Source organism: Pseudopipra pipra, chromosome 2 (assembly GCF_036250125.1).
Source record: "Pseudopipra pipra isolate bDixPip1 chromosome 2, bDixPip1.hap1, whole genome shotgun sequence".
In the NCBI taxonomy this organism is placed as follows: Eukaryota; Metazoa; Chordata; class Aves; order Passeriformes; family Pipridae; genus Pseudopipra; species Pseudopipra pipra.
The window spans coordinates 68490063-68516419 of NC_087550.1; the positions used below are offsets into that span (position 1 = coordinate 68490063).

At 36.2% G+C, this 26357-nt stretch overlaps 1 protein-coding gene across 3 annotated transcripts in view; it reads left to right on the forward strand.

The window, feature by feature from the left end:
- UCHL3 (ubiquitin C-terminal hydrolase L3) overlaps positions 1 to 23029 on the forward strand; it is a 41812-nt gene extending 18783 nt beyond the window's left edge. For all 3 annotated transcript variants that reach the window (XM_064645899.1, XM_064645898.1, XM_064645901.1), the window contains 3 exons: positions 18285 to 18360; positions 20815 to 20873; positions 22142 to 23029. In XM_064645899.1, the coding sequence (XP_064501969.1) occupies positions 18285 to 18360; positions 20815 to 20873; positions 22142 to 22225 (219 nt within the window). In that variant the 3' untranslated portion in view covers positions 22226 to 23029. The remainder of the gene's footprint in view (positions 1 to 18284; positions 18361 to 20814; positions 20874 to 22141) is intronic.
- The last annotated feature ends 3328 nt before the right edge of the window (positions 23030 to 26357 follow it).

The following is a 26357-nucleotide window of genomic DNA, read 5'->3' on the forward strand; positions in this document are numbered from 1 at the left end:
TACAAAAACAGAAAAACACCCCCCCCTTGAAAAATCGCAATCCTTCAAAAATATTAAAATGCTGTACAGTTTGTGGATCTGCATTAGCCATCTAATTAACAGTGATCAGTAATGACTAAGTTATTTGAGGGAGGAAAAGTAGCAATCTATGGAAGTGATCAGGGTTAGGTTCATATCTATCTTTTTTTTTGTATTATTATCTTGGCTTCCTTTCAAAACAAAATAGTAACTATTTTCACATAAAGATCAGAAAATCTGAGGGGAAAATTTTTTTAAAATGGGAAAGCATGTTATTACATGAGAGTGACATCCAGGTCTAGAGTCTTTTGCAGAGCAAATAACCTTTTGAATTTTGAGTTGGGAAAGAAATTTATTTTGTATTCTACCTGCTCATTTGCATTAATAATATAAAGTTATGGTACAGTTTCCTGTGAGAGCATAGGAAAGGAGGAAAATGCAAATTGTTTAGCTCAGTTAAACAATGATATGCTATGATTGCTTGAGGGAAGTTATTCCAGGTAGAAGATATTATCTGTGCTGATTCCTGAAATAAAGGACCTTTTTAATATGTATGTAGAAGATACTTTTGTTTTGCTGTCTTTCTACTGGCATCAATATCCAGTACTTTTGCAGCCATGCTTCATTACAGCTTAATCCTACAGTAAGGAAAATGGCAAACTTTGCCAGATAAAGTTCTTTTTAAAAGATAAATTGGCTTTTAGTCAAGGAATTAGATCTGGAGAATAATTTGTATTCAATTTCTGCATTTCTAAAGGATTTGACATGCTTAACTCTTGTTCAAGTGCTATTTTGGTAATAGTATCTGAAGTTTTAGCCAGCTGCATGTCTCTGTGCCTGTTGAAATCATTCTGGATTGTCAGATTACCTACAGTATCTTCTGTATTCCATGAGCTTCCCAAACAGTTTCCTGAAGGAGTTCATCCTTGTAGCCTTGCTGGAGCTGGTGCTGGCACAGAGATGTTACAGGCACACTCCTGGGAGGAGAGGAGAAAGTTTTGACAGGCTAGACTTACATCAGCTTTTGCTTCTGTGGACAACAAATACTCAAATAGTTGTGGTGTTAGGTAACTGGCAGGCTATTTGTGCAACATTGGGGTATCACTAACTGCTGACAAATGGCTTTCCATATCACTTTTTGTTGTAAAGTTTAAATGACAGAGTGAACTTCTTATTATGTTGTGCGGTACTTGCAGCATATGGAACCACTTTTTTGTTTAAGTTTTTTTGGACAGGGGAGTTTTAGCAAAGGTTATGCATTACTGTTTAGCAGAATGTGATTTGTGGTCTTTAAGAAGTTTACTTGGTTTAGTGTTGTTACAGCATGGCTCAAAATAATGTTTTAGTCAAGTAAATGAACACAAGTGGCATGGCCACTTGAAATAGCTATGCTGGATATTGGTTAGGGACTAATAAGAGCTTTTGATTTTTAGGAGAAAATTAGGAGCTCTTATATTTGTGTATTTTCTCTCCTCTTCCTCAGAGGCTGTTAACAGTGTCCAGCTAAATGAAGTTTAACCTACAGTGTTTCAGTCATTAGTTGCTATGGAAGAGAGAAGAAAACAGAACTGCAGTATAAAATATGTCAACTATTAAGGGGAGCACAGAAAATACTGGCTTTGGTTCTGTAAATCCTCCTGTTTGGGAGTTTTGTTTTTGTTATTTTAGTACATTTTGTACATCTATTTACCAACTGAAAGCTTTGGCTACTGGAACTATATGTTGAGCTAAATGAGGCTCAGAACTGAATGGACTGAGATGCTGCATCTGAGCTGCTACTTCAAATGGAAACAACATTCTTGCACCTCATTAGACCTTTATCAAAAATATTGATGGTAGAAAAATCAGCCTTTGAAAATCAAAACTAGTTTTGACAGAGAGTCAAAAGTCACAAATTAGAAGTCTCAGATGTTCACAAAATACTGAAATACTTGCACACATCAGTGTGTTTACTTATATACTTTGTGTTCACAAGTATGATCAGGAATATTTTTAACATGGATTGAAGTTGGCAGCTACTAAAAATGCTGCCATAGCTTGATTTCTTCCTTAAAACATAACTGCAAAGTGTAGTCTGTAGATTTGTTTAGTGTGCCTTGAGAACTGTAATATTGCTTGGAATGCACTAAGTTAGACTTTGATCACAGTAACAGTTGTTAACGTTGGCAAGCACTAAGTAGAGTCAATGCACTCTGTGCCCAACTGCTATAAAACTTGAACTTTCAAAGATCTCTGGTTCCCCGTGGCATATACAATTTATTGTTAGAGAAGAAACATAAAGACCTTCCCTTTTGCTCCTGCCAAGAGAGCAGGATTATGTAGTGGGATTTTTGTCTTAGATCACCCGTATTCCTCGATGTTTCTTCTAAATAATCCATAGTGTTCAAAAGAAACATTTGCATCTTGGGAGAACATAAACTTAATTATATAACTGTTTCTTAGATGATTTTTGTTTAGCTTAGCATTACAGAACAAGCATGCAATCTTTCTTGTAAAGGCAGTAAAGTTGCCTAAAAATGTTAGCTGTGGCTTTTTCTCTTTTGCAGTCTACACAGTAGAAGTGTAAAAATAAGCTTTCTAGAATCATGTGAAGTGTTTTGGAAATTGTACTTGATTAGTCTGTGACTCATTGCATTGCCATGTTATCTAACGTGTCAGTGTTTGAGACATGCATTAATCTAATTTCTATACTGAGCAAATAACTAGTAAGGTATTAATATAGTATTGCTCTGAATTGTTATTCTGGATCTTACACTTAACTGTTACATCTGTATGAAGGAATTCTGATTTCTAGGATGATACAAAACTATAGAGGATATTCGCACCCATAAAGCAGCCCATGAATTTAAATAACAAGTTTATAAGAAATAAAAAACAACTGAAAGTACCAAAATGTTTCTACAGTTTTGCATCCAACATCTCTACCAATCAATTGTCATAAGTTTGGTTTTGTTTTTCTTTTTTTTGCATCTCTCCAATCCATAATGCTTCCTGTGCTGTTCTTGCACTATCTGTGAGACAGCAAGCAGCAGGTTATAGCCATGTGTGACAGCCAGTGATGGTTGAGCTCACACTCAGCCTCTTTCCCTCAGCCAAAAGGGAAACTGGTTTGGCCTTCTTTTTTTAATTTATCCAACAACTAATTTGGGGGGATAAAATTAGAAGAATTTACGTTTCTTAAGATTTGCAACATTTTACCAATATGGCTGAAGTTAGACAGAGAATTGATATTTTATCAACTAACTTTGCTCAAGGAAGCACTCCAAAAACGTAGTATTTGATGTGCAAAAATGCTGTTCAATTTATTAAAGGCAAAAAATCCTGTGGGGGAAAAGCTATTTGAAAAAAAATCTAGTTAATTTAGCTTTTGCAGAGTTCCTAATTTGAAATTCTCTTTTTTTGTAATTCCACTAATTTTTGATCACAGAAGTCGCCATTGTGATAATCTAGCTTGACTTTTGCCTAACATAGGCCATAGAACTTAAATTTAGGTCTTCAGGGAGAGATAAATTATCACTAATTTTGGAAAGATTTTTTTGGGGTGCTCTGTTCTCACCATTTTTCTTGTCTTTACTCATATGTCTAGCAAAGTAATACTCTTGGGATATTGTCCATTCTTAATCATGAATTGAACTGTCATGGAGGATACTGTAAATATTTTTATTTTTACTAGCTGAAGAAAGATAATTATACTTACTGGTGCAGATGTTGATCACCTAACACATGTAGCCCAATTTGGTTTAAAAATTATAGTCCCTGCTTAAATACATATTAATGCTGATAATTGTGGTGTTCACTAAATAAGTAGGTCTGTGAGGACTGGAGTTTATGACTAACTCCCTAAGAATTTGCATGTTGTACGGGCTTTTGTTGCATGTAAGGAAGTCCTAGTTAGGAACAAGGTTTTTCTTGCAGTTGAAATACTCATAATGCCTCCAGTTCATGTGACTTCTGTGGTGTGTTGTTGGAGATGAGCTCATGAAGCATCTTCTGCCCTTGTGGAATTCTTCCTTTGTCAGGCTCCTCTGTCTGGCTGCTTATCTTGTTATAAAAACTTGAAGAAACTTAATGTCTCTCAAAATTTCACCACCACCACCACAACAGGCTTGAAATGCTGTTAAAAGATTTAAAATACTTGAGAAGTGATACATAGATTTTAATTTGTATATTAAAAAACCCACTAAGGATAATCACTCCTAAGGAAGAAAAACACTTAGTTTGAACTCTAATACAGACCCTTTAAAACATTGTGTTTCACTCAATAATGAGCAATTATTTAAGCAAAACAAAAAAATCTTCAAAAGGTGATGGGGAAAAATTGTAGATATTAAGTACACCCTCTCTGAATGTAATCTTAAAGCTGTAGTAACCATTATATTGCCCATTTGACTGGAAAAGTTGCACTTTTTGTTGTTGATTCAACCTTCTCCCATCTCTGCTCCAGAGTTTAGTGTATGGGAACTGTATAACAGTTTGTTGGGAGGAGTTACTGTGCTCTTATGGAACAATGCAACAGAGCAGATGCAGAACATGTGTCAGGGCCTCTGATCCCAGGGTTGTACCTATGAAACAATGACCAGGACTGAAATTATTGTATCTCCTTTTGTTTCCCAAGTTTCCAGTGATGCTGGTATGCAGTTAAAGCTAATTTGATCTCTGTCCCAGTGCAACTGGCATTTCTTTCTACACAGTGACACAACCTCAAAATGGAGGAAAGAAAGCCCCAGTCCAGCATAGTTTGTCAGCTGATAGGCAGGGAAGCTTCCTAAGAGGAAAGTGGCATGGGCTTGAAGTTCCCCCTGAGAGGATACCCTGAACTTGAGCTTCCAGATAGATGAATTTTTGTAGCCACTAGCAAGTTAGTCAGTAATATATATTTCTTCTTAGAATGAAATGGTCATGCAATACCAGATGCTGCTTTGTCCTGTCAGATCTTCAGTGCATTAGATATGAACTGAGATACTTTGCTGGGTTGGGTTCCCCAAGCAAGATGAGCACGCAGATCCCTGTTTCTAAAACCTGACAGGTTTGGGCGTGGGCCAAGTCGTGAGCTTCTCAGCACTGTCAAACTTCTGCACTTTTAGGTATGTGCAAAAGCCCAGCTCTTAGTGCCTGACAAACTTTATACATGATTCCTTTTAGATCTTAGATTTAAGTGCCTCTAGGTTTTAATAACTGGTTATATATAGGAATGAGTTTTGGATTGGGGCAGATGGTAATTGCATGAACATTTTTTTGGACCTACTTCATGAAGCTTTTAACTTCTTTATAATGTGTTGTTTGCATTACAAACAATAAACTTAATGTACTTACTGGTTTATATGACAGTAACATTCAATTCTATTTCAGGGCTTTTGTTCTACCACTTCAGATATTTGGCCTATTACAATTTTCAGCACAGGAATATGTTCCTGTGATCTTTTCGTCTTGTGAAGTTAGACTAATTCTCTCTTCTCTGCAGTTTCTAGCTGTTAATAAGTCTTGTTTGAATAGAGTCTCGAGTTATGATTTGTCTTTCATATTTTAAATTGTAAATTTAAATTGTATCCTTTATTTGAAGATGTATATTTAACATTAATTTCATAGTAATACTGACATGTAATTCTAATTTAATTTTTTTTTAATATTTGGTTGAAAACAACTTCAGTTCACATAGCTTAATTTGTGCTTATTATTAAAGCAATGCATAGAATTTTCTGGCTATTGCAGCCTTGTTAACTAGCCATTATCCAGTATTAACTGCTTTTCCAGAATTCCTATATACCGTTTCTGAAAATTTGACTCTTAAAAATGCAAAAGTATATTTTAAATGGAGAGGAAATTTCTCTTATTTTTTACTTGATTTCACTAGAGGACTCATTAGTACAGGAAGTAAAGGACAAAAAGATTCAATGAATGGAATTTAAAATTAGGAGAAATACTCACTAGAAATATTAAAATATTAATTGCCCTAAACTTCATTCTATGCTATAAATTCAGTTTTGAAAACCTACAGTCTTTTCTGGTCTTGTTACATTCCAGCAAGGGGCATTTTTAATATATTCACATTATTTTAGCAATATTGTCCAGAAAATAAATAAGTACTATTAATAAGAATGGTGAAATTGTAGAATTGTGGTAGAAGTGGTAACAAAAGTAAAAAAGGGTTTATGAAAAAATCTTTCAATATTCTGGTCATCCCTGTACTGTTAAACAAATCTTAAATTTGGTATTGTTCAAAGTCTTCTAAATGGTTTTACAGTAATTACACAGGAGTGCTAAAAGATAGAAATTTTTTTGGAGCAAAAGTATACAGTTTAACAGCTTCCACTCAATGGAATGTATCAAAGCCAGAGTAAGTTCAAACTCTTAGCAAGGTTTTTTGGTTTCATTTTAACTCTTTCTCAGTAAACAGGTATTACTATATTGCAGATTCTTGGAAGACTTACCAATCTTGTCTGTTTGTAAGCTGGCAGCAGCTTACAAAATTGTACAATATACTGTTGTGTCTTGCCTTTTATCATGAACTGTCTAGTCAGCAAAGCTCTTAAATTTCTGCCCCATGGCAGGTTCTTCCTTCCAGAAGGAGGTCTGTGGGCTGCGAGGACTTCTAGAAGCAGCATTTTATCAGTCATCTTTTGAATTTCCTTAGGCATGCTGAGAATAAATTGTTTTTAAGCCATCTGATATGTAATCTAGATGTAAAATGTCTCAGATCAGTTCTTCAAGTGAAGAACATGGAAAAAAAAATCAGTAGTAGAGATAAATTGTAATAGCCATTAAACTCTTGTAAGTTTCTCTTGTAGAAGAAGTATAAAAGTATTGTCATTGCTAAATTCCTCTTGATTCATGTAGTTGCATTTTTGGCTTGGAAGTTTTCTGGTTTTGTCTTCTTTCATGAGGAGCTGCTGATATGTAGGGGTGGATCAGAATGCTTAAAATTCCAAAAACCCAAACTGTGACAAACCTGGGGAAAACTATGTTCTCTGGACAGGTTATGAGACTTGGTAACACTCCATGTTTATCTTGGAGCTCTACAGTTTCTACTGTAGTTGATACTTGCTCTTCATGAAGAATTCTTAACCCTGTCTTTGTTCTTTAAGGTCAACAATGTGGGAGCAGAAAGAACCAATTCATTGTCCCATTCTTAACAGGAAAAAGAAAAAAACCCAAAACCCTAAGATTAGTTGCTTCAAAAATAATAAATAATACAAATAAAGTAAATAGTTTTGATTGGCACTTATGCATTGATTAATGAGTGAACATATTTTCTTTTTTGGAGAAGCTATCTAATGCTTGGTTTTCACAGCCCCCACTACAGTCATTCTATTGAATGCATAATTTGGGGGATACCTTAAGGAACTGCAGTTTCTATGTTGCCTGCATAACTTTAATGGATTTGCAAGCAGCTGGCAGGTCTCAGTGCAGATAAGTCAGGTATCACTGACGAGTATGTTTGCTAGCAGGTTCTCTGCAGGGATTGGTTCTAAGATCTCTAGTGTACATCTATACTGTTAAACAATGTGGAAGACAATAACGAGCTGACCTAATTGCAGCCTTCCGAGTACCTGAAGGGAGCCTACAAGAAAGCTGGAGAGAGACTATTTACAAGAGATGTAGTGACAGGACAAGGGGGAATGGCTTCAGGCTGAAGGAGAGTAGGTTTAGATTAGGTATCAGGAAGCAGTCATTTACTGTGAGGGAGATGAGGCACTGGGATAGGTTGCCCAGAGAAGTTGTGGATGACTGATCTCTGGAAGTGTTCAAGGCCAGGTTGGATGAGCAACCTGGTCTAGTGAAAGGTGTCCCTGCCCATGGCAGGGGATTGGAACTAGATGATCTTTAAAGTCCTCTCCAACCCAACCCATCCTATGATTCTATGATTAAAATACACCCAAAAACCTACAGGCAGTGTAAAAAGATCAAGATATAATAAAGCACGAGGCATCAACACAGGACAATCTGGATTGCCCTTTAGATTAGCTTCAAAGAAAGGAGTAATCTTCTGAGGAAAAATAAAAGCTGTGTAATTAACACAAAAGATAAACTTTATTTCTTGACAGAAGGTGAGGAGGTCATCTAAAGATGACATTGGGAAAGTAATAGTGGATCATGATACGCTAAAGGTGAGCTCCTTATTTGACATCGTGGCCAGATGAACTAATGTAACCCATTTTTCCATGTTCATGTGATCATTAAGAAGGACTAGAAAGGTTGCCTTTGTATTTAGCACAAATGTATTTAGTAAACTGTGTGAATACGTTACTTACTGTCTCTAGCTATAGACAGGATTGATGGAATATTTTATTCTGTTTTTTTTCAGTAGTAATAAAATTGTTAAGCTTGAATGTTTGTTTTTGTTTTGTGAGTATGTCTGACTGAAACAAAACTTGAACTTATTTGGTCCTGTGGCCTGTGTGGGACAGAAGATCAAAACTAAATCATCACAATGGTCCTTTCTGATCTTAATATATTTACTATAACTTTGTCAGTTGGAGCTGAGAGTCATTTTTAATACTTCTGTGGTCTTTCTTCTAATAGTAACAATTTGAATGGTTTAACATAGTCCTACTGCTTCCACGGATACTAAAGGGATCCTGAGTGTTAATGGCAATACTGCCACTGGCCTGCTATTTTAGAAGAATAGGTGAAAAACTTAGGAAGTTGCATACCTCACCACGGTAAGCTTCCCTTTTCCTTTGCTTTCCTTTTATGTTAGACGTGGAACAGTAAAGAAACTCTGGGCTCTGTTACAATAGTTACTTGATTCATTTTAAATCCCAGAGTAGCACAACCTAGTTTTCCCAAATTACCAAAGAATTGTTGCTCACAGCTTTTGTAGCTGTTGACAAAACTGATTCATTCTCTGTTTTCAACTGTTCCTTCCATGAGATGATAATTAAATCCCTTCCCTCCTCACTTTCCAACAGTCTGTCTCTTGAATGAGTCAGTTAACTTGTATTCATATTATAAAGTTCCCTGGGTGTGAATAACCTCTAGCTTATCTGATTATAAACTTGATATTTGGACGATGTCTTTGCTTATTCTCAGTGTTCCTTTGTCTTCTCGTTCAAATTCAACACACTCTTGATTATTATCTGTGATTTGAGCAGTTAAAGGACAGTATACTAAATAGCGGACATTTTTGCAGCTGCCTTTTTAGGGATGTTACTTCAAGTTTAAGTGGGCTAAGTATGTTCTTTTTTAATGTTTATGTAGTCGTCATCGTCCTCGCTGTCTTCACCACCATCCTCATCGCAGCCTCAGGTTAGCCACAGCAGAACGAAGGCTTCTCCATTGTGTCACTCTGCATCCCTCTCCTGGGCCAAACGTAATCATGTAGGTCCTGCAAAGGCTACCAGTCCATCAGTCCGTCTTCGTCGTTGGCGGCCCTTGATACGCCTTCCATCTGTTGGGCTTCATTCTGTTGTAAGTGTAGTCCATCTTCAGTCTTTTCTTACTTTGACACGACTGGCCTTCTGCCATGTAACTTCGGTCTTCAAGTCATCATTTTTTGTTGGGGTCTTTTCTCAACCATTCTTAGGATTTCTTTCTTCCTGGTTTTTTTTTCCCCCCTTTCCCCTATGTCAGACAGCAAAAGTACATCATTTCATGCTTTGCTGTCCAGGTATTTTTGATTCAATACACATGCCAAATCATTTTCAAAGCATAGAGGAAGTCTGCCTTTCATAAAGTGGCTTTTTTTTTTTTTTTGCCATAGGCTCCACATCCAGCCTCTTCTTTTCACCTCATCTTCATGGCCTTTCATTTGGATGTGCTAAACCAAGGGGCTTCTAATTCTTTGTCACGTGATATGATTTCTTCTGTGTTTGAGACCTGGTTAAAGTTCTCTTATGCTAAACCTAGTCTCCTTTTCTTTCTTAAGTCTTGCTTAATGGTCCCTGGGTATTTCAGTAAAGATAAAATGTTTACTGTAATCCCAAGGGGCTGGTTACTTTCTCAGTTGACATCTGTTTCTTTATCCAGTTTGTAGGCATACATTCTGGTTTAAGATGAAGACATTCTAATCAAAAAAGCTTGTCATCAAATGCTTATACTTTTTTTCTTCTTCACTCACAGACCACAAATGTATCTTGAAAATCTGGAAAAAAAATTACGTGCACGGAATAACCAATATTTCTAAACTGTCCTATGACCACCAACAGAAACACCGAACTGAAAGGGTCATTTTGTTGTATTTCATCCTGCTTTTAAGGAGTGATCACACTTTCAGTGCGCACAGATATAAAAAAAATCTTGATACTTAGAAGTGAATGGTCTTAAATGCAAAATTGGGACTTGATTTTGGATTTATCATTCTTTGATAATGACCACATTTCACCTGTGTTACTAGAAATTCTTCATTGAGGTATATGGATCTTTTACTGAGGTGAAATAACTATTTCTGACGGTGGTCCATCCACATGTGGAAATTCTTAATGTTTTACTGCTGTTAAAAATTAGTGTCAAATGCTTCCATTTCTTTATAGATTTTATATTTTTATCCTGATAAATATCTTAGGATGAGACCTCTTCCCAGACTCCTTTCTCTTCATGCGGATGATAATTACTATTATGAAGTACCAGGCTCTCTTGTAATGTTCAGAAGTATGGAACATTCTTGATGTTATCATTTAGAGCTAGTTAAATACCTTGAGATTTGAGGAGCCGTGGAGTTAAGCACAGAGTTAAGTTCTGTCCAACTCATGCTTCTTCCTCCCCCATTTAATATTTATTTCATTGACATTGACAAACATCTGACATTTTACCTGGGGATTTTGTTGTTTAGCAAAGCGTGGAAAATTCTATGACATATTTCTATAATTTGAAACTGGATTCTTTTATGAATTTGACTTTTATAAGCTTGTTGTTAACAAAAGACTTTTTGATAAAGACTTGAGCTTGAGTGTGCCTGCCTAGAATGAAAGCATTAATTGACCATGAGTTTACTTCAACAATAAATAAATGATGACTTATCTAAAGATGGACGTCACAGCATAACCTGTAGTGATTATAGCAGAGAACAAGTAGAGAGTTTTAATTACTTCAGAAAATGTCTAATTCAACTCCTCATCCATTGGCAGTGAGCATTTGCTTTAAAAATGTTTTTAAAAAATTATAAAGTAAATAGCCTTCAATACAATTGTATTAGGCAAAACAGAACTGCTTTCCACTGAAAAGTTTTAAAATATTACTCCTTAAATCCCCTGAGACCCTGTCTTCATCTGACAGATTAAAATTGTAAGGCCTATATGTAAAGATTTATCACTGAATACTATATAGTTTGGTATCTGTTGGTAACTACATTGCTCTCATATTTACACTTTTGTATAACATGCCTTTCCAAGAAAATTTAAGAACACACAACTTAGATGTAAATTAGTTTAATATGCAAGAAACCAGACAGCATTTTTGGCAATAAAGCTGCCTCAGGTGGCTTGTTAAAATTTGAATGACAAGGTAGTATTTATTGTCCTATCAACAAATATTATTAGTACAACTCTGATCATTCTGCTAGATGTACAAAGAGGCTGAATTGGTCTCAGTGTTGTATTAGACCAACCTATGAGAAATATATGGGCATCTTAATATTGCTTTTATTGAGAAATCTGTGCTCTTCAAGGGGGAGAGGGGAAAACATGCTGTATATTGTGTTTAAAATAGAGTTGAACTTTCTCGTAGTTCTAAATACATTTCTACTACTAAAACATTGACAGATAGGCAGTAGATTGTTTCAAAATTTAGAGCGAAAAGTCTTAATGCTGGGAGACTCTCTTTATGCTCCTTAAATAAAAGCACTTTCCCTACTTGAAAACTTTCCTTGACTTCAGTGGTGGTTGAGCTTGGATACAGGTGCCCACCAGGCTGCTTTATCACTCCCCTTCTCAGCAGGCCAGGGCGGAGAGAAAATAAGATGGAAAAAAAATTCGTGTCAAGATAAAGTCAGTTTAATAAAGCAAAAGCTTCACATGAAAGCAAAGGAAAACAAAAGGTTTATTCTCTACTTCCCATCAGCAGGCAATGTCCAGCCACTTCCTGGGAAGCAGGGCTTTAGTATGCATAGTAGTTGGTCAGGAAGACAAATATCATAGAAACGAATGCCTGCCCCCCTTTTCCTTCTCCTTTCTGTTAGCTGTTATTGCTGAGCAGATGTCAGATAGCAGGGAATATCCCTTTGGTCAGTTTGGGTCAGCTGTCCCGGCTATGTCCCCTCCCAAGATCTTGCCCACCCCCAGACTGCTGATGGGGGATTAGAGAGACAGTGTTGACACTGTGCCAGCACTGCTCAGCAGTAGCCAAAGCACAAAGGTGTTTACCAACACCTTTCCAGCTACCAATGCAGAGCACAGTACTGTGAGGGCTGCTGTGGGGAAAATTAACTCCATCTCAGCCAGAACCAATATGCCTTTTTAGAGTAGGTCTCCAGATGAATTAAGAACATACAATAGGAGGAAAAAAATCGAAAACACTGTCCTAAAATGTTCTATACAAATCTGATAAATTGCAGAAGTGGCGAATTTTTAAGCTCATGTAACAACCTGCTTCATTAGTAATGTTGACTTTTCCTGAATCCTTGTCATTTTCTCTTGTTTTTTCCAGCTTATCTGTTCTTTTAGTATCTTTGCTTGCCTTTCATTTTGCTGCCTTTTATATTCAAGCTAATTTCCTAATTCTGTGAATCTTTTCTACACTTTTCAAATTTGAAAACATGCTCTTTGTTTTTTCACATTTACTTTCTAAATCAGACTGAAGTTTCTGTTCTTTAAAGAGAAAAACCAGGAAATACCTATTTAGAGCAGCATACTGCTGAATACTTCCTCTTGCTTATGGATCCAGAATGTGTTTGTGTAAGTATTCTGTATCCAGATACTCTGATCCTTGATAGAACCTGTCTATGAATTTCACCTTCTTGCTTGACGTCCTCCCATTCAAAATCAGACACTACTAGTCCAGTAGCTTGGAATTGTACCTCACCTGACACTTGCATCTTCTAGCTGTGGTTGGTGACATAGAGGTAATAAGCTTGAGACAACTTGTCTACCATGGCAGCAGACCAGAAAAATACTAAGGCAAAGGAACTTCTTTTCCATTTTTGTGCCAGCACTCAAGACAGTCCCTCAGCACCTTTCTCACAGAAATTCTTACTCATTATTCTGGGCAAGGGATACTTTGAGCTGTGCATGTTCAACTGTGAAACTCCAGAGCATTTCAAAACCATAAACTCACTGCAATATATTGAGCATGAATAGAGGTGTCACTGTTTCGTAAGAATGAGCCAGAAATAATCTTGCTTAAACTTGTGATCATCATTCCAGTGGTCTTTGTTTTAATTGCAGTACTTCAACCAAGATTCAAATGCCTTTCACAGTCTTAGACGGTGTATTTGCCCAAGCATGTTCCATGCTGCAAAATGGAAAATACAGGCACCTAATCTACCCAACAGCAATTGCATCACTTTTTCCATCTAAACCATACGTTGTGTAAACTTCATTTTTGGATATGTTTTTTTTTTGCTTCTCGTAACTCCTTGTCAGTGAATTTGTATATTTAAACTCCCAAGGCTTTCCTTCTCTTAGACTGCAATTACTTTTGTCATGATTTTTCAGTTGGATGTATCTGAAATTTTTTATTCCTCAAGGTTCTGCAAAATTGTCTTTTCCGTATCAGTCTTTAGTGCTCTTCTTCCAGAACCCAACAGATTCCTGATGCCATTTTCTTGACTTAACACAAGTGGTGGTTTTTTCCTTTCCCAGTCACTACTTGTATTGCAAAGCATTCTACTAAACTGGTTTGTGAGGCTTCTTGCTTTGTGCCTTTCTCTCCAAAGCAAGTGTAAGGAAATAGTAAAAGTACAAGATTTAGTTGGAAGAAGTTCCTGAAATCTGTTATGTAACATTGAATCTGCTTTTATAGAGTGGTCTTTCATGAATTTTAAGCAGGATGTGGTGAGGCTTGTTCAGTAGATCCCTGAGAGGAAGACAATTTTTTTTTTTCCAATTGTGAGTTTGTCCCAGAAATGCAGCTTTAGGGAAAAGAAACTGGTTACACATCAAATTTTATAAACAGTTTTGTTTTAACTTAGCAACATTTGAAGAACAAAGGATTTCAAATGTATGAAAATTGAATATTTTCTTTTAGATTGGGATAATGGTCTAAGTGCATTACCAGTATAAGTTTGAAGAATTATACTTCATTGGACAGGTTGATATGATTAAGCAAACAGTGATACAGGGTGTACCATTGAGTTTCTGAAGTTTAGTGCAACAACTGGAAAGAAGACTGTTTTAGTTCATGAGGAGAGTTTCATGCAGTAGTGAAAAGTAAAATTAAAGGAATTTCTCAGTACAAAAAGGAGTAGGAAGGATTATTGTTTATACAGTAAAAACTTCGGAAAGTACCATTGTAATTACCAATTTGAAATTGCTAGTGAAGAATAGAGGAAGGAATGTAGATGTTCTGTTTCAATAGCATCAACTAACGAGTATTGACCTGAGACAAGTCAATTAAAATTGACTTCTCACAGCAGTCAGCAATTGTTTATTATTTAATTTGAATGTATAGGTTAGCAGAGAAGGCAGTCAAATCCTCTGAAAAACTGGGACTCGGTCATTTAAGTGCTTTTAATGTGGTATACAAAATTAGAGGGCACGACAGCCTTAGCTGTCACTTTTGTATGTGAGGCTGGGTATTCATGAAGATATGCTCTAATATTTTCATTGAGCATTACCTCAGTTACTTGAATAAAAATTACAGTTGAGATGATGTTCTCAGAACCATCACTTTGAGTGCTAAACTTTCTGTATTTTTCTCCTTTAAATCACTTTTAAGTCTTCTGGTCTTTATTTTTCAGGATGGATTTTCTTTTGAAGAAGTAAATTGGAAAAGTGATGTCTACTAACCCATACTACCAAAACTTATTTCTTATACTAAGGTTGCAACCATAACAAAAGTTTCTGTAAGCTGTCCAAGATGCTGGTATTTGTCCTCTTTCTGTCTTTTCTGGATGGGAAAAAAAATAAGAATTTTCTTCACTGTGTGCTATGGCACTTCAGAAGACTTGAAAAATGAGTCTTGAATCCCACAGGTTAGTTCCAAATCCTGATTAGACAGTCATCTTATTTAGACTCCTGTGTCTTTCTCTTTCTTTGTGGTTTATACATACATGTGGTCCTTCAAATCTGCTGTCTCCTTTTGCACACTAAGTGGACTTCTAAGTGAAAAAATCCAGAGGAACAGGTCATTGGAACAGTTGACTGATATTTGTGTTACTGAGGTCTTTGACAAGAAGAACAGTCAAGAGAAGATGCTCTAACTGTTCTAAAAAACACTATGTAGCGATAAACGCGCAGGCAGACTTCTTAAAGATATGTTCTCTTGTTCTCTTAAGCACTCACACAGACAGTTTTTATTAGAAACTTGAAAACTTGGCCAAAGGTGTAGCTTTTCAAGGAGACCATAAAAGACATCTCCCTGGAGCTGACATTCCCTCTTTTTTCCATTCCTTTGAAATTTAAAATCTTCTGGTTCAAGTGTTAGGATTTCCAGAGCCTCCAAGTGAAGTAAAAATTGGCCTGACTAGGCTTCTTTTCGTGTGGGAGGTGTGTGTGTTTGTGTGAACATGCACACATATGTTTAGTTTTTTATCTCTAAGGAGGGGAGAGGTGTGGGGATTTTGAATCAGATTGATCACATTAGGAAAGTTTAATCCAGTTACTTGTTTGCCTAAGCTATAAGCAACAGATTTTTGTAAAATAAAGTTTTAGGTCATCATGACTGTTCAGGCCCTCTATGCTTATGATTATGCAAATAATTCTCTGTCAAAAGTACTGAAATCCTAATTTTTCAAGAAATGTAAAAGATCTACTTTACTACCATCTAGACTAGATGAAAAGAAATCACAAGGGAAGGAGAATGCCTACATTAGAACATATGGTAGAAACTTTAATGATGGCATGGTACTTTCGTTCTCCCTCTGAGGCTGGGGAATTAAAAATGTAAAAACACATTTCTCACGGGTTGTGTCAGTCGCGAAATGAAAGCATGTTATTTAGATTAGTCATGTACAAAAACTCAGCAGGATTCTATAGGATTCTGTCTCTAAACTCTATGAAAAGTTAATCATGCTTTTTTTTGATGGCTTCCTTGTCTGTCTTCTTTCTGTATACAGGCTCAACATTCCAAGCATGCCAATTGTGTCTCTCTATAGAAAGGGTGTTTATTAGAATTTGACAGAGAACCTACCCTCAAAATGGTCAAAGGGGCAACTATATCTTGGCCTAAATGTGATCAAAGTCAAATCCTAACATGTCAAAGTCCTTTGAAATAGCGATACTTTGTGCTCTTCTACTTCATGTCACTTTGAGCCCAGGTAGAGTATGTTCAGCTTTTAAATGCTAAGCCATTTCCTTCCTAAAGTGAGACTAACTGGGATGGTCTTCCCCTAACCCTGAAATTCCTTAAGCCTAGATTTCTGAGTTGGTAGGTTTAATGGATAAGTGAACATCTGTGAATTCATATGCCTACGAAGGGAATTAGATGACAATGTGGGATTTTACAAGGATGCTCAGCTTTGCCTGTCTGCACATTTTTGTAGCACCAAGGTTTAGATGTCTTTAAAAAGTTGGTTGATCAGTGGGAGTAACAACAAGATTCCATTGGTTGTTAGCTACTGTCTTGTGTGGTTTTCAGGAAGTTAGAAAACCTGTGGTCCTTTGAAGTTTGCAACTGGGGTATCCAAGTTCTTGTTTTTCCTAAGCCCTGGCTCTATTTGGCCTTTGTAAAACAAAATTATTAAAGGCCATTTCACTTAGACTGCTTGGAGTCCTGGTGGGAAGGTCCTCTTGTCCCTTTGATAGCTGCCTCATCTTCAGTGGCTGGAATGTTCTTTCTCCATTTTAGGCTCTCTGAAGCAGTGATGAAACAGGGTATTTGGGCCTTTCACACTTCAGCTGGTCATGGAGGTAACTCTCAAATGAGAGTGAGGGGAGATTGTGTGGGGTTTTGTTTTATTTTTATTTTTCTCATTTAGAGCTTGCTACATAGAAATTCTGTAAGCTGATGGCAGTTCCTCCTTAATGTTGTGTTCCTTGCCGTTCTTGATGTATTAAAGGACTTATGGTGACTTCTTGTCCTTTGCTTTATTGTTTTGGTTGTTTGCTAAATTTCTTCAGTTTATACTATCTTTTTAAGTCTTTTCTTATGACCTCAGGAAAAAGGAACCTTTAACCCAGTCTTGAAAAGATGATGCAATTGTAAGATTCTACAACACATTTTACACTCTAATCTGTTTCCAGCAAAGAAAATGGCATGAAATGTATTTTCACACAAGTCAGATTCTTGATAATGAAGAAAAACTGAGGTGCTTTTTCCCATTCGCTCAAAACAGTATCACTTAAAATTGTGGATTGAAGTTCAGGTGCAGACTGGACAGAATGATGAGGAATTAACACCATCAATTGCTATTGAACACAACAGTGGTGATGCTCCTTTTGGCTCAGAAGTTCAAAAACCACTGCTCAGTGGATGCTGGGAATGTGTGTTGGTGGAGTACTATGCTGTGCATGCCCAGTGTTCTTCTGAAAAAACTTTTGCTTGCTGTGGTTGGCAGTGCAGTACTGGGTTAGATAGATCTTTACCAACTGTAATCATTTTTTATGTTATGCCCCTTCGTGCTGTTGTGCACTTCAGTCCTCTCTGGGTACAGCTACAATGATGCCTTTTTGAAAATTCAGTCTAGGCACCTCTGGTTGTTTTCTTTCCTCCTCCATCTAAGATGTGTAAGCTGTTTCTTTTGATTGCTTGTGCAGAGGGAACAGGTTAACTCAACTGTGCTTGGCTTATGAGGAAAAAATATTTTGACCAAGTGAATATTTTCAGTTCTAAAATATTACAGGTTTCAGAGTTGAGCCCTGCATCACTTTATTGTGGGAGATGGGTTAGTGAAGGAGTTGCTATTTATATGAATATCTATTTTTGATGTTAATGTATTTGAGCTGATGCTACTTTTAATTCAGTAGTGAAAAATAAAGCTTTTGTGTAGAGCTATAATTGGAAATAATTCCAGATATTTTACTGCATGTATTCTTACTGGTCTGTGCATTGCAGGCAGCTTCTTCATATTCCAAAATGATCTGCCCTGACTTCTGCCATTCTGTATAGATCAAGACTCATTTGTAATTTCTCTTGTCCAAGTATTTTGCATATTATGATGATACGTGCTCATTAACCATATTGTGATACGAGTTTTAGTGAACACAATTTCTTTTTTTTCTTGTTTTGTCTTGCAGGCACCAAGTATAGATGAAAAAGTAGATCTTCACTTTATTGCCTTAGTTAATGTAGGTGGTCATCTCTATGAATTGGGTAAGAACACCTTTTTATCTGCCCTCTCCATTTGTTTGAAACAAATGCAAATAGTGATGCTGTTAACTGTCAAAGTTTAGGAGAGATTTCTTGATGTTATATAAGGCTGAGGTTCTTTTCAGCTGCATCTTAGGGTCTGGGGGTTTCTGTCAAACAATTGCAGCCTTCTTCCCCTTATTTTTTTTCTTTTTGGTTCTCTTTCCCTCAACTCCCTCCTATTAAGATAAAATGATACAGAATACTAGACTGCCTCAAAACTTCTGTTATCATTTATAAGGACAGGAAGGAAGAAAAAATTGATGAACACTCAAAATTTCAGAGGAAACTAGTTATATTTATGTTCCTGCATTGCTTGTACTAAATTAACTGTATGCTGCTTTAGAAGTGTTAGCTGTACTATTAAGTAGCATGATACAGTTTAAACTGAAAGTGTGTAGTCAGGCTACCAACAGATATTAATATTCTGCAACTCATTTGTAATAGGCTGGTCATTTGTTTCCCTCTACTTTTTTGTGGTCATTAGGCCATTCACTGTAGAACAGCAGTCTTTATTTGCTGAATTACAGCTTTTTTTCCCCCCTTCAGATTGTGTAGCACTTCAGTTCTGCTCTGATATTCTCTAATGACTCCAATCTTAAATATGTTGCTGGGCAACTCAGTTTTGCTGCAGGCTCTTCAGAAAACCAGCAAGTACATCAGCATTTAAAAACTGGTCTTAAAGTCGCTGGTCTTTCCTATCATAATTTTTGCAGTATTTTATGGTTATAACATTTTCATCGTTTGAAAATCAACATGTAATTAAGCAATGCCCTTACCTAATCACAGTCTGGGGCATAAGTGGTATATCAGAAGTGCTTATGTTAATATTAAGTTGATCTAAGGGGTATTATCAGGGATTAGTTATGAACAATAGGCAAACATTTCTGTATTTTATGATCCTGTGTGTCTGTCAGTGAACTAGATCAAAAAGGTAAGTACTGTAGGATACAATATAAATGTTTTATGACTAAATTTCAAGGCATGGTGAATGGCTTGCTCTTCTTTCAGTAGTGTGCTATTTCCATAATATGTTTTCATTGCCTATTAATTTACTCTGCTTAAAATGCAAACTACATACTATGATGACCATGTTTAGCTATTTTCTGTAGGTATGATGCAAGATAAAAGCCATTTGAATTTTTTTCTTAAAATTAAAAAAAAATAGAAAAAGAAGAGGCATTTAGCTCTGCTGTACAGTGGAACACCAGTAGTACTATATTTTTGTTCTTAAAATAACTTCTTTTTGTACCAGCGGAAGGAAGCAAAAAAAATAAACTTAAAAGTAGGAAAATGGGAGAAGGTTTTTCAGTTGATTCACTGGCTTCAGTCACTGTGGGCAGTATGTGGGCTTTGGAAGGCAGAAAATGCTAAGGAAGCACATGGATGCTAAATGCTTGTGATGTTTTTGCCATAGAAAACACGTTATTTATAGTCACATGAAATTAAAATGCTGTTCTGCCAAGATGTATGTAAAAAACCCCAAGAATCGAATCAAACTTAACTTGCAGCAATTCAGAGCATTCATTTCTGTTTCCCTGGCATTTTCTGAGGGTTTTGCATTGTTGTATCTTCAGTCATCGTTGTTACAATAGTGAACAATCTCTTGCTCATGCAAATCCAAAAGTTTGGAGTTTGGAAGTATTGTCAACTTTGATGGCATCTTTGGAGAGGGAAAGGTCTTTTACAGGGAGGACAGAACCAAAAGGCATTTTGGTCTAGCAAATACTGAGGATACCCTGACATATGTTTTCATACTGTTAACTCTTTGAAAGTAACCTTAAACATATTTCTATGAATGAAATTATTTTTCAAATGATGATAATGATAGCATTATTATATTGCAAATGGGAGGAAAAAAATAACTACAGCAACCCTTTTTAAATGCTATGAAAGTACATAATACTTAGAGCTACTGGGCTTGTTTGCAAATTTATTTTAAATGAGAGAAACGTTTCAGATATGCCAGACTCTTCAAACTGGTAGGTTTGTTGCTCGGTTCTGTCACGGAGTCCCTGCTCACAGCTGTCAAAGACCACAGATGTACAGCTGTCTGTCTGAGTAAATCCATCAAGCGTAGGTGAAATTTTTCTACTCTACTGGAAAAACTGAAGTACTATACCAGCAGTAAAACAATAGCAACCTACACCCTCGAAGTTTTCAAATAAAATATTAAAAAATATGTCATAGTTTGGATTATTTTTTTAATGTAACAGACTGTACATAATGATACTGGTTGAAGCAGTCAGCAGTGGAGGAGAGATAAAAGCTAGCTGCATGTGTGATACCTTTATGAAAAATAAGATAGCATTTTTGAAAGTGAAGTACAAAAAATGTGTTCAAATAGTTTTAACTGGAAAAATGAAGCTTTTATCATCTTATAAATGTGCTGTTCAATCGTGCTTTGTCTTTCAACAGATGGGCGCAAGCCATTTCCAATAAACCATGGGGAAACCAGTGACGATTCCTTTTTAGAGGTAGGAATAACCTTCTTAAATGGGGTTATACAAAATTCCTGCTGTATTTCCACAAAATTTATAGAATACATATATATGAAAATACTTATACAAGTCTTGCTGTATTTATGGTTGGATGAGAAATAGAGTGAGTGGGATGGTAAGACAAAATTAATTTCACTCAGTTCTAAAACCAGATATTTTGGAACACTTGTGTTGTAACTCTGGATGACAGAGTATCATAACATAAAAAATGTCAGAAAGGTTGATTATAACAGAAATTCAGACTGACTTGTCTTCTGTGCTGAGATTTGCATACACCCCTGCTCCTTTCAAGTACACGAGACAAAGTTATCAGATTGAAAACTTAAAATTTTTCATTCTCTTTCCTTTGGTTTAGTTATAGTTTGATAGGTGTCATACTAGACAGAAGTTGATTTCCTTTCTGAGTCTTGCTAATAATCATTCTCTAGTTTCACAGCTTCTTTTGAGTGCTTCTTTTGTCAGGAGCTGTTCAGTTGAGAAATTAATTGGAAAGGGATACACTCGGGAGGATAACTGCCATCCCCACAGCATGATACGAAGTTGAAGTTGAGAAAAGGCAATGCATAGATCTGACTATTATGGTATCCAGACTAGATTAGCATTACAAAAACCCAGAAAAACTAAAAACAAACAAAACCCAAAACAATTCTTTAGTTTAGTAGCATAGACTAATGTCTGTAAAGTTTGCATACAATTTGTGTTTGGACAGGGGGAGAAGAAGTTGGATAAAGCTTTCCTTATTTCATATGTAGCTTTTTTCTGGTTTACTGATAACATGTGTTCTCCAGATTGCACACTAAAGCTAGATGAAGGAATTACTTAAGATCTTTCAGTTACCCCACAGAGCTTAAATTCATCTTGAAACAAAGGAAAAATTTCTGAATGCAGAGGACTAGTCAAGGCAAACTTCAGAGATGCATTTAGAAAGACAAGCAACACATCTCTTGCACAAAGTAATATTCAGTCACAAAAATTGTTTCTAAGGTTCTACATAAAACTTTTGCTTATTTAGGCTGCCCATATGAGCACTGAAAATAATCTTGAATAGTGGTAACTCACCTCAGAAATACTGTTTATATAGATTTGTGACACTGTTTAGTAAACCTTCATGGAAAAGTCCATTTTAAGCATAGTTTGTATAAAGCATATCTTTATATTTAGTTTTGGTGGGGTTTTTTTTAAAATTAATATGATTTATATTGGTTTTCATTTTGTATTTTTTCCATTTGTACTTTTTTCCCTAGGATGCAATAGAAGTTTGCAAGAAATTCATGGAACGTGACCCAGAAGAATTAAGATTTAATGCAATTGCACTGTCTGCAGCTTAAAAGCTTTTTTCAGTGAGACTATTGCAATGTATTGTAACAATAAACTGTTGCCATATGTTAATAGTACAAATTTTGATACTTCCCTAATGTGTTGATTAATTTTAGCATACGTGGAATAAACTTTGCATTTGTCCTTGCTATATTTTGCTGCTTGTTCCTACAGCAACTTTGGGTATTTATATACAAGCATGCATTTTGTGCAAGATTTCTATGTGGTGGGTTTTTTCCCTTCCACCCCCTTAAAATTTTCAGAAATTACTGTCGGTGATGTTTCATCATAATAATGATGAGCTAGTTCAGAGCAGGATTATTGTTTGTACCATTCACAGATAACATTCTGAGTGGCGTATATGGTATGTTAATGGGTGAAAACTTGGAATATGAGGCTATCTCCATCTTTTATTTATAATGGTGCAAGAATATTATAAGAACTTCTTCAGGTGACTCAAATGACAAAGACATTTTTTCAGTGCATTATTTATAAATAAATATATGGAAGAAAAAAAGCAGGAAAAGGACTGTTCTTCCTGTTGGTGAGCACTAACATTTTAAAATTATCTTAATGTTTACATTTTGAATAAAACTTCACTTTGTTTCTCAAGCCTAATAATGTTAATAAATTGTCAAAAAGCTTTAGTTAAACCAATGTTTGCTATTTGTATATGTGGAAAAACAATGTGGATTTTTGCCCCGGAAAAGGCACACTAACTAGTTCAAATGTTAGGACTGTGGAGGGCACACACAGATGAATAGAGCGATGTGAAGTATCTCACCTAACTGAAATAAATTATAGAAAAGTAATAATTGTTGTAATGAATTTTTGTTTAACAAGAACAGAAACAGACTATAGATTTTAAGGTAGCCATGGTGGTCATATACTTTTCTCCCCTTTAGGAATATCTATTGTAAATTTGTCAGGTGGCATTACTGAATGCTGTGTGATACCCTTCCCCTGTACCATCCTTCTCACCTCACCCACTAGATCTTAAGGTGCTGTTGACCCATTTTTATACATGAATTAGTAGCACTGTGGTTGTTTTGGGTCTATTTTGTTGGTTTTGTTTTGAGTTTGTTTGGGATTTTTTGGCTAAGCAATCTTATGCTTTAGGATTCTTGTGAAGGTTGATTTTGGTTAATGTGCATGTTTTTTACATTCCAGAAAAATATTCCTTATTTGTTCCTTAGAAGTGGAATAATTTAGGTTTGCTTCCAGTCAAACCCGCTGCCAAAGGAAACTGAACCCTCCATGTCCCAGAGAGTGCTCTCATTCTCTGTCAATTGTCATTGCAGGAAAAATGAATGGGGTTGTGCCAGAAGCAGTCTGGCAGAGTTTTCCTTCTTCATAGAAAAGAAAGAGGCCTGAGAGTCTGTCTTATCACTTACGAACATCTCTCTAAAACATGTTACCTGGAGAGTCCATTAACAACACTAGTCTGTTTTCTGTGAGATGGTTGGAAAAGCAAGGGAGAAAAACAACACTAATGAGCTTCTATTTTTGAACATTTTTTCACCCCTATAAAATGCAGTATCGTTAAGACTTGCTTTATGTTGCCCTGCTCATTAGCAAGGCCCTGAAACTTGCTTTTAAATAAAAATCAAAGGCTTTAGTAATCAAACCAGCTGCACTGTCTTCTTGATAATATCAGAAAAATCAAATAAAAGTTGTCACAATTGAATTGGGATATTGCATATTTTATGCTGAAGGTGACTTGATGATTAAATTTCAAGTAAGCCGTAGTTAATACAGCTAAGGCCCTTTTAGGGGAGGGAGGAGGGTGAAGAAAGAAACGAAGCATAGTTCAAAGCTGTTAAACCAGCTACATCACTTGTCCGCTTTAGGGAAATAGTCACGCCTTATATGCTCTTCAATGTTCAGAAGACTTAAAGTAATAAATGAACGGGCTCTCTTTTTGTGCAACTGTTTATTGCAAAATCCCTTCGGAACGGAAGCTCCTCATTAAGTACGAGAACTCATTAGACCAATGCATGACAAAGGATAACAAGGTTAGAATAGTAAATTTGGGGTGGGATTTTTCATGGGCACACTGGAAAAATACATCTTGAATGTTATGTAAAAACTTAAGAATTCTTACTATTTTGGCAATGGTAATTTTGTTCAGCATCTTCTACATAGTCTTCAAATCAGTTGTTCTGCAGGGTAAAGATTCCTTCTATTTTGTTTTAATTTTATGTTAATTTCTGGTTTATTAATATATAAGATGGTATATTTTAGTGAACACTATTGAGATGCCAAAGGAAGAGCAATACACCAGTTCTTATGCCGAACTGTGTCTGCTTACTGTGTGGTCCCTTGCTAGATTGAAATTTTGAAAGACTGTACTGCAGAAATACCATCTCACCTAACCTGTGCAGTGCAACAGTCTTCCAGAGACCACCTTGTAAGAGCATGCTTTGGCACAGGCATTGGTGACCATCTTGAGGAGCATAGGAAGTAAAGGGATCTACAAGCTGCTGAAATATCCTTTTCCTTGACAGAACCTGTATAACTTGGATACAAGGAGCGAAGTACGAACTTGGCTGACTTGTCAGCAAGGTCGTGACCAGGGGCTGATAAGCCCTGCAGACCACACAGTGCTTTGGCTCTGCAATGCCTCAACGTCTGCATCATTGCCTTTGCTGTACAATCTCTGCGTATTAATTCAAGCTCCGTGGGAAAACAATGCTGTATTTTCTAACTTGTGCAGCCCTGCCAGAGCCTCGCCACCTTTGCGTGGAGGAACATGGCTTGGCCACAGGCACGCAGTGCTACTGACTATCAGGAAACCCCTCTTCACCTCCTTCAGTCCAGGCCAGCCATACACATCATCTTATGGAAACGGCGCGTGTAGGAGTGAAGAGATGATGCATGCTCCGCACTTACATTAACTTCAGCTGAGTGGAGCTGGTGTGCTATTATGCACTCAGGATTGTTCAAGCTCTTTTAAGTATATTGGTGCAAGTTTTCCCATGTTATTACAGCCGTTTTGTTAAGAAACCGTAAGGATTTAATAATGCCCTTTCCTTTCAATCATGGCTGTGTGATTCAGTTAAGGGAAGAAGAAGAAAGATGTTGTTTTCTGACACTGAAATACGAGTTCTGGAAAATAAACACACTTAACAGCCCACATTTAGAAAATAAATGCTGTCTATCCTTAAAGGAAGCCTGCCTTGGTAGAAAATACATTGTGTCACATATTTGTAGAACTCTCCTTGAAAAGAATATGATGTAAACTGTTGCTTAACTTATCCCTAGGAGCACACACATATTGAAAGGGTTCATTTTTGCCAAATAGAACAGTACTATGTTTGCTACTTTTGAAGCAACAATTAGCAGTCATATCTGGTATACGTAATCTTTTTCTGATCTAGGACTCTAGTGACTTACCTTGTTAGTGCAAAGGAATAATAAACTATTTGGGTTGCTCAGGCTTACATAGATAACTTATCTGTGACAATTGTTTTAAAATTCACTTTGAGGATGAAATTTGCATGTTGGAACTTTTTTTTACTTAGTGAATAACTTCAACTTAAAAGTGTTTTACTTAAACACTGACTTAGTCAAGTTACTTGATTAATCAGATTACTCAAATTATTTGATCTAAAACATTAAACAATTTGTAAGAAAAGTTATTTGATTGCCTTGATGTGAAATAAAGCAACCAGAAATAAGTGAGAATTTGAAAATGTTTTTTTAAACACGATCTCTTCTGAAACCTGTTTAATGGAATTCTATTCTCAAATAAATTTAAACTTTTATAGAATTCTTAATTACTTTCTCCTACTTAGGGACAAGCACTGTATTTTTAGATGAAGTGAAAAGACCTTAAAAACTGGAGAAAGATTGCTGTCGTTCCCCAGAAGAATGTTTGGTAACCTCAGCTAATGCACACTGATGTCAGCCAGCAGCAGCAGCTCATATACGCTTTATTTAGACTTTTTTTACCCTTTGTAGTCAATGATGCTTAATGGTGAGATGAGAAGGTTGTTTTCCGATGTTCTGGCTTCCCACTCGAGAAATATGCAGATTCTTCATTTGTATTTAGTCTTGTGGCTGATCTGGCTTGGAGCAGGAAAAAAGAGTGGGAAAAAACTTCAAAATTACAGCTTTGATTATCGTTTCATTCATTGCTGA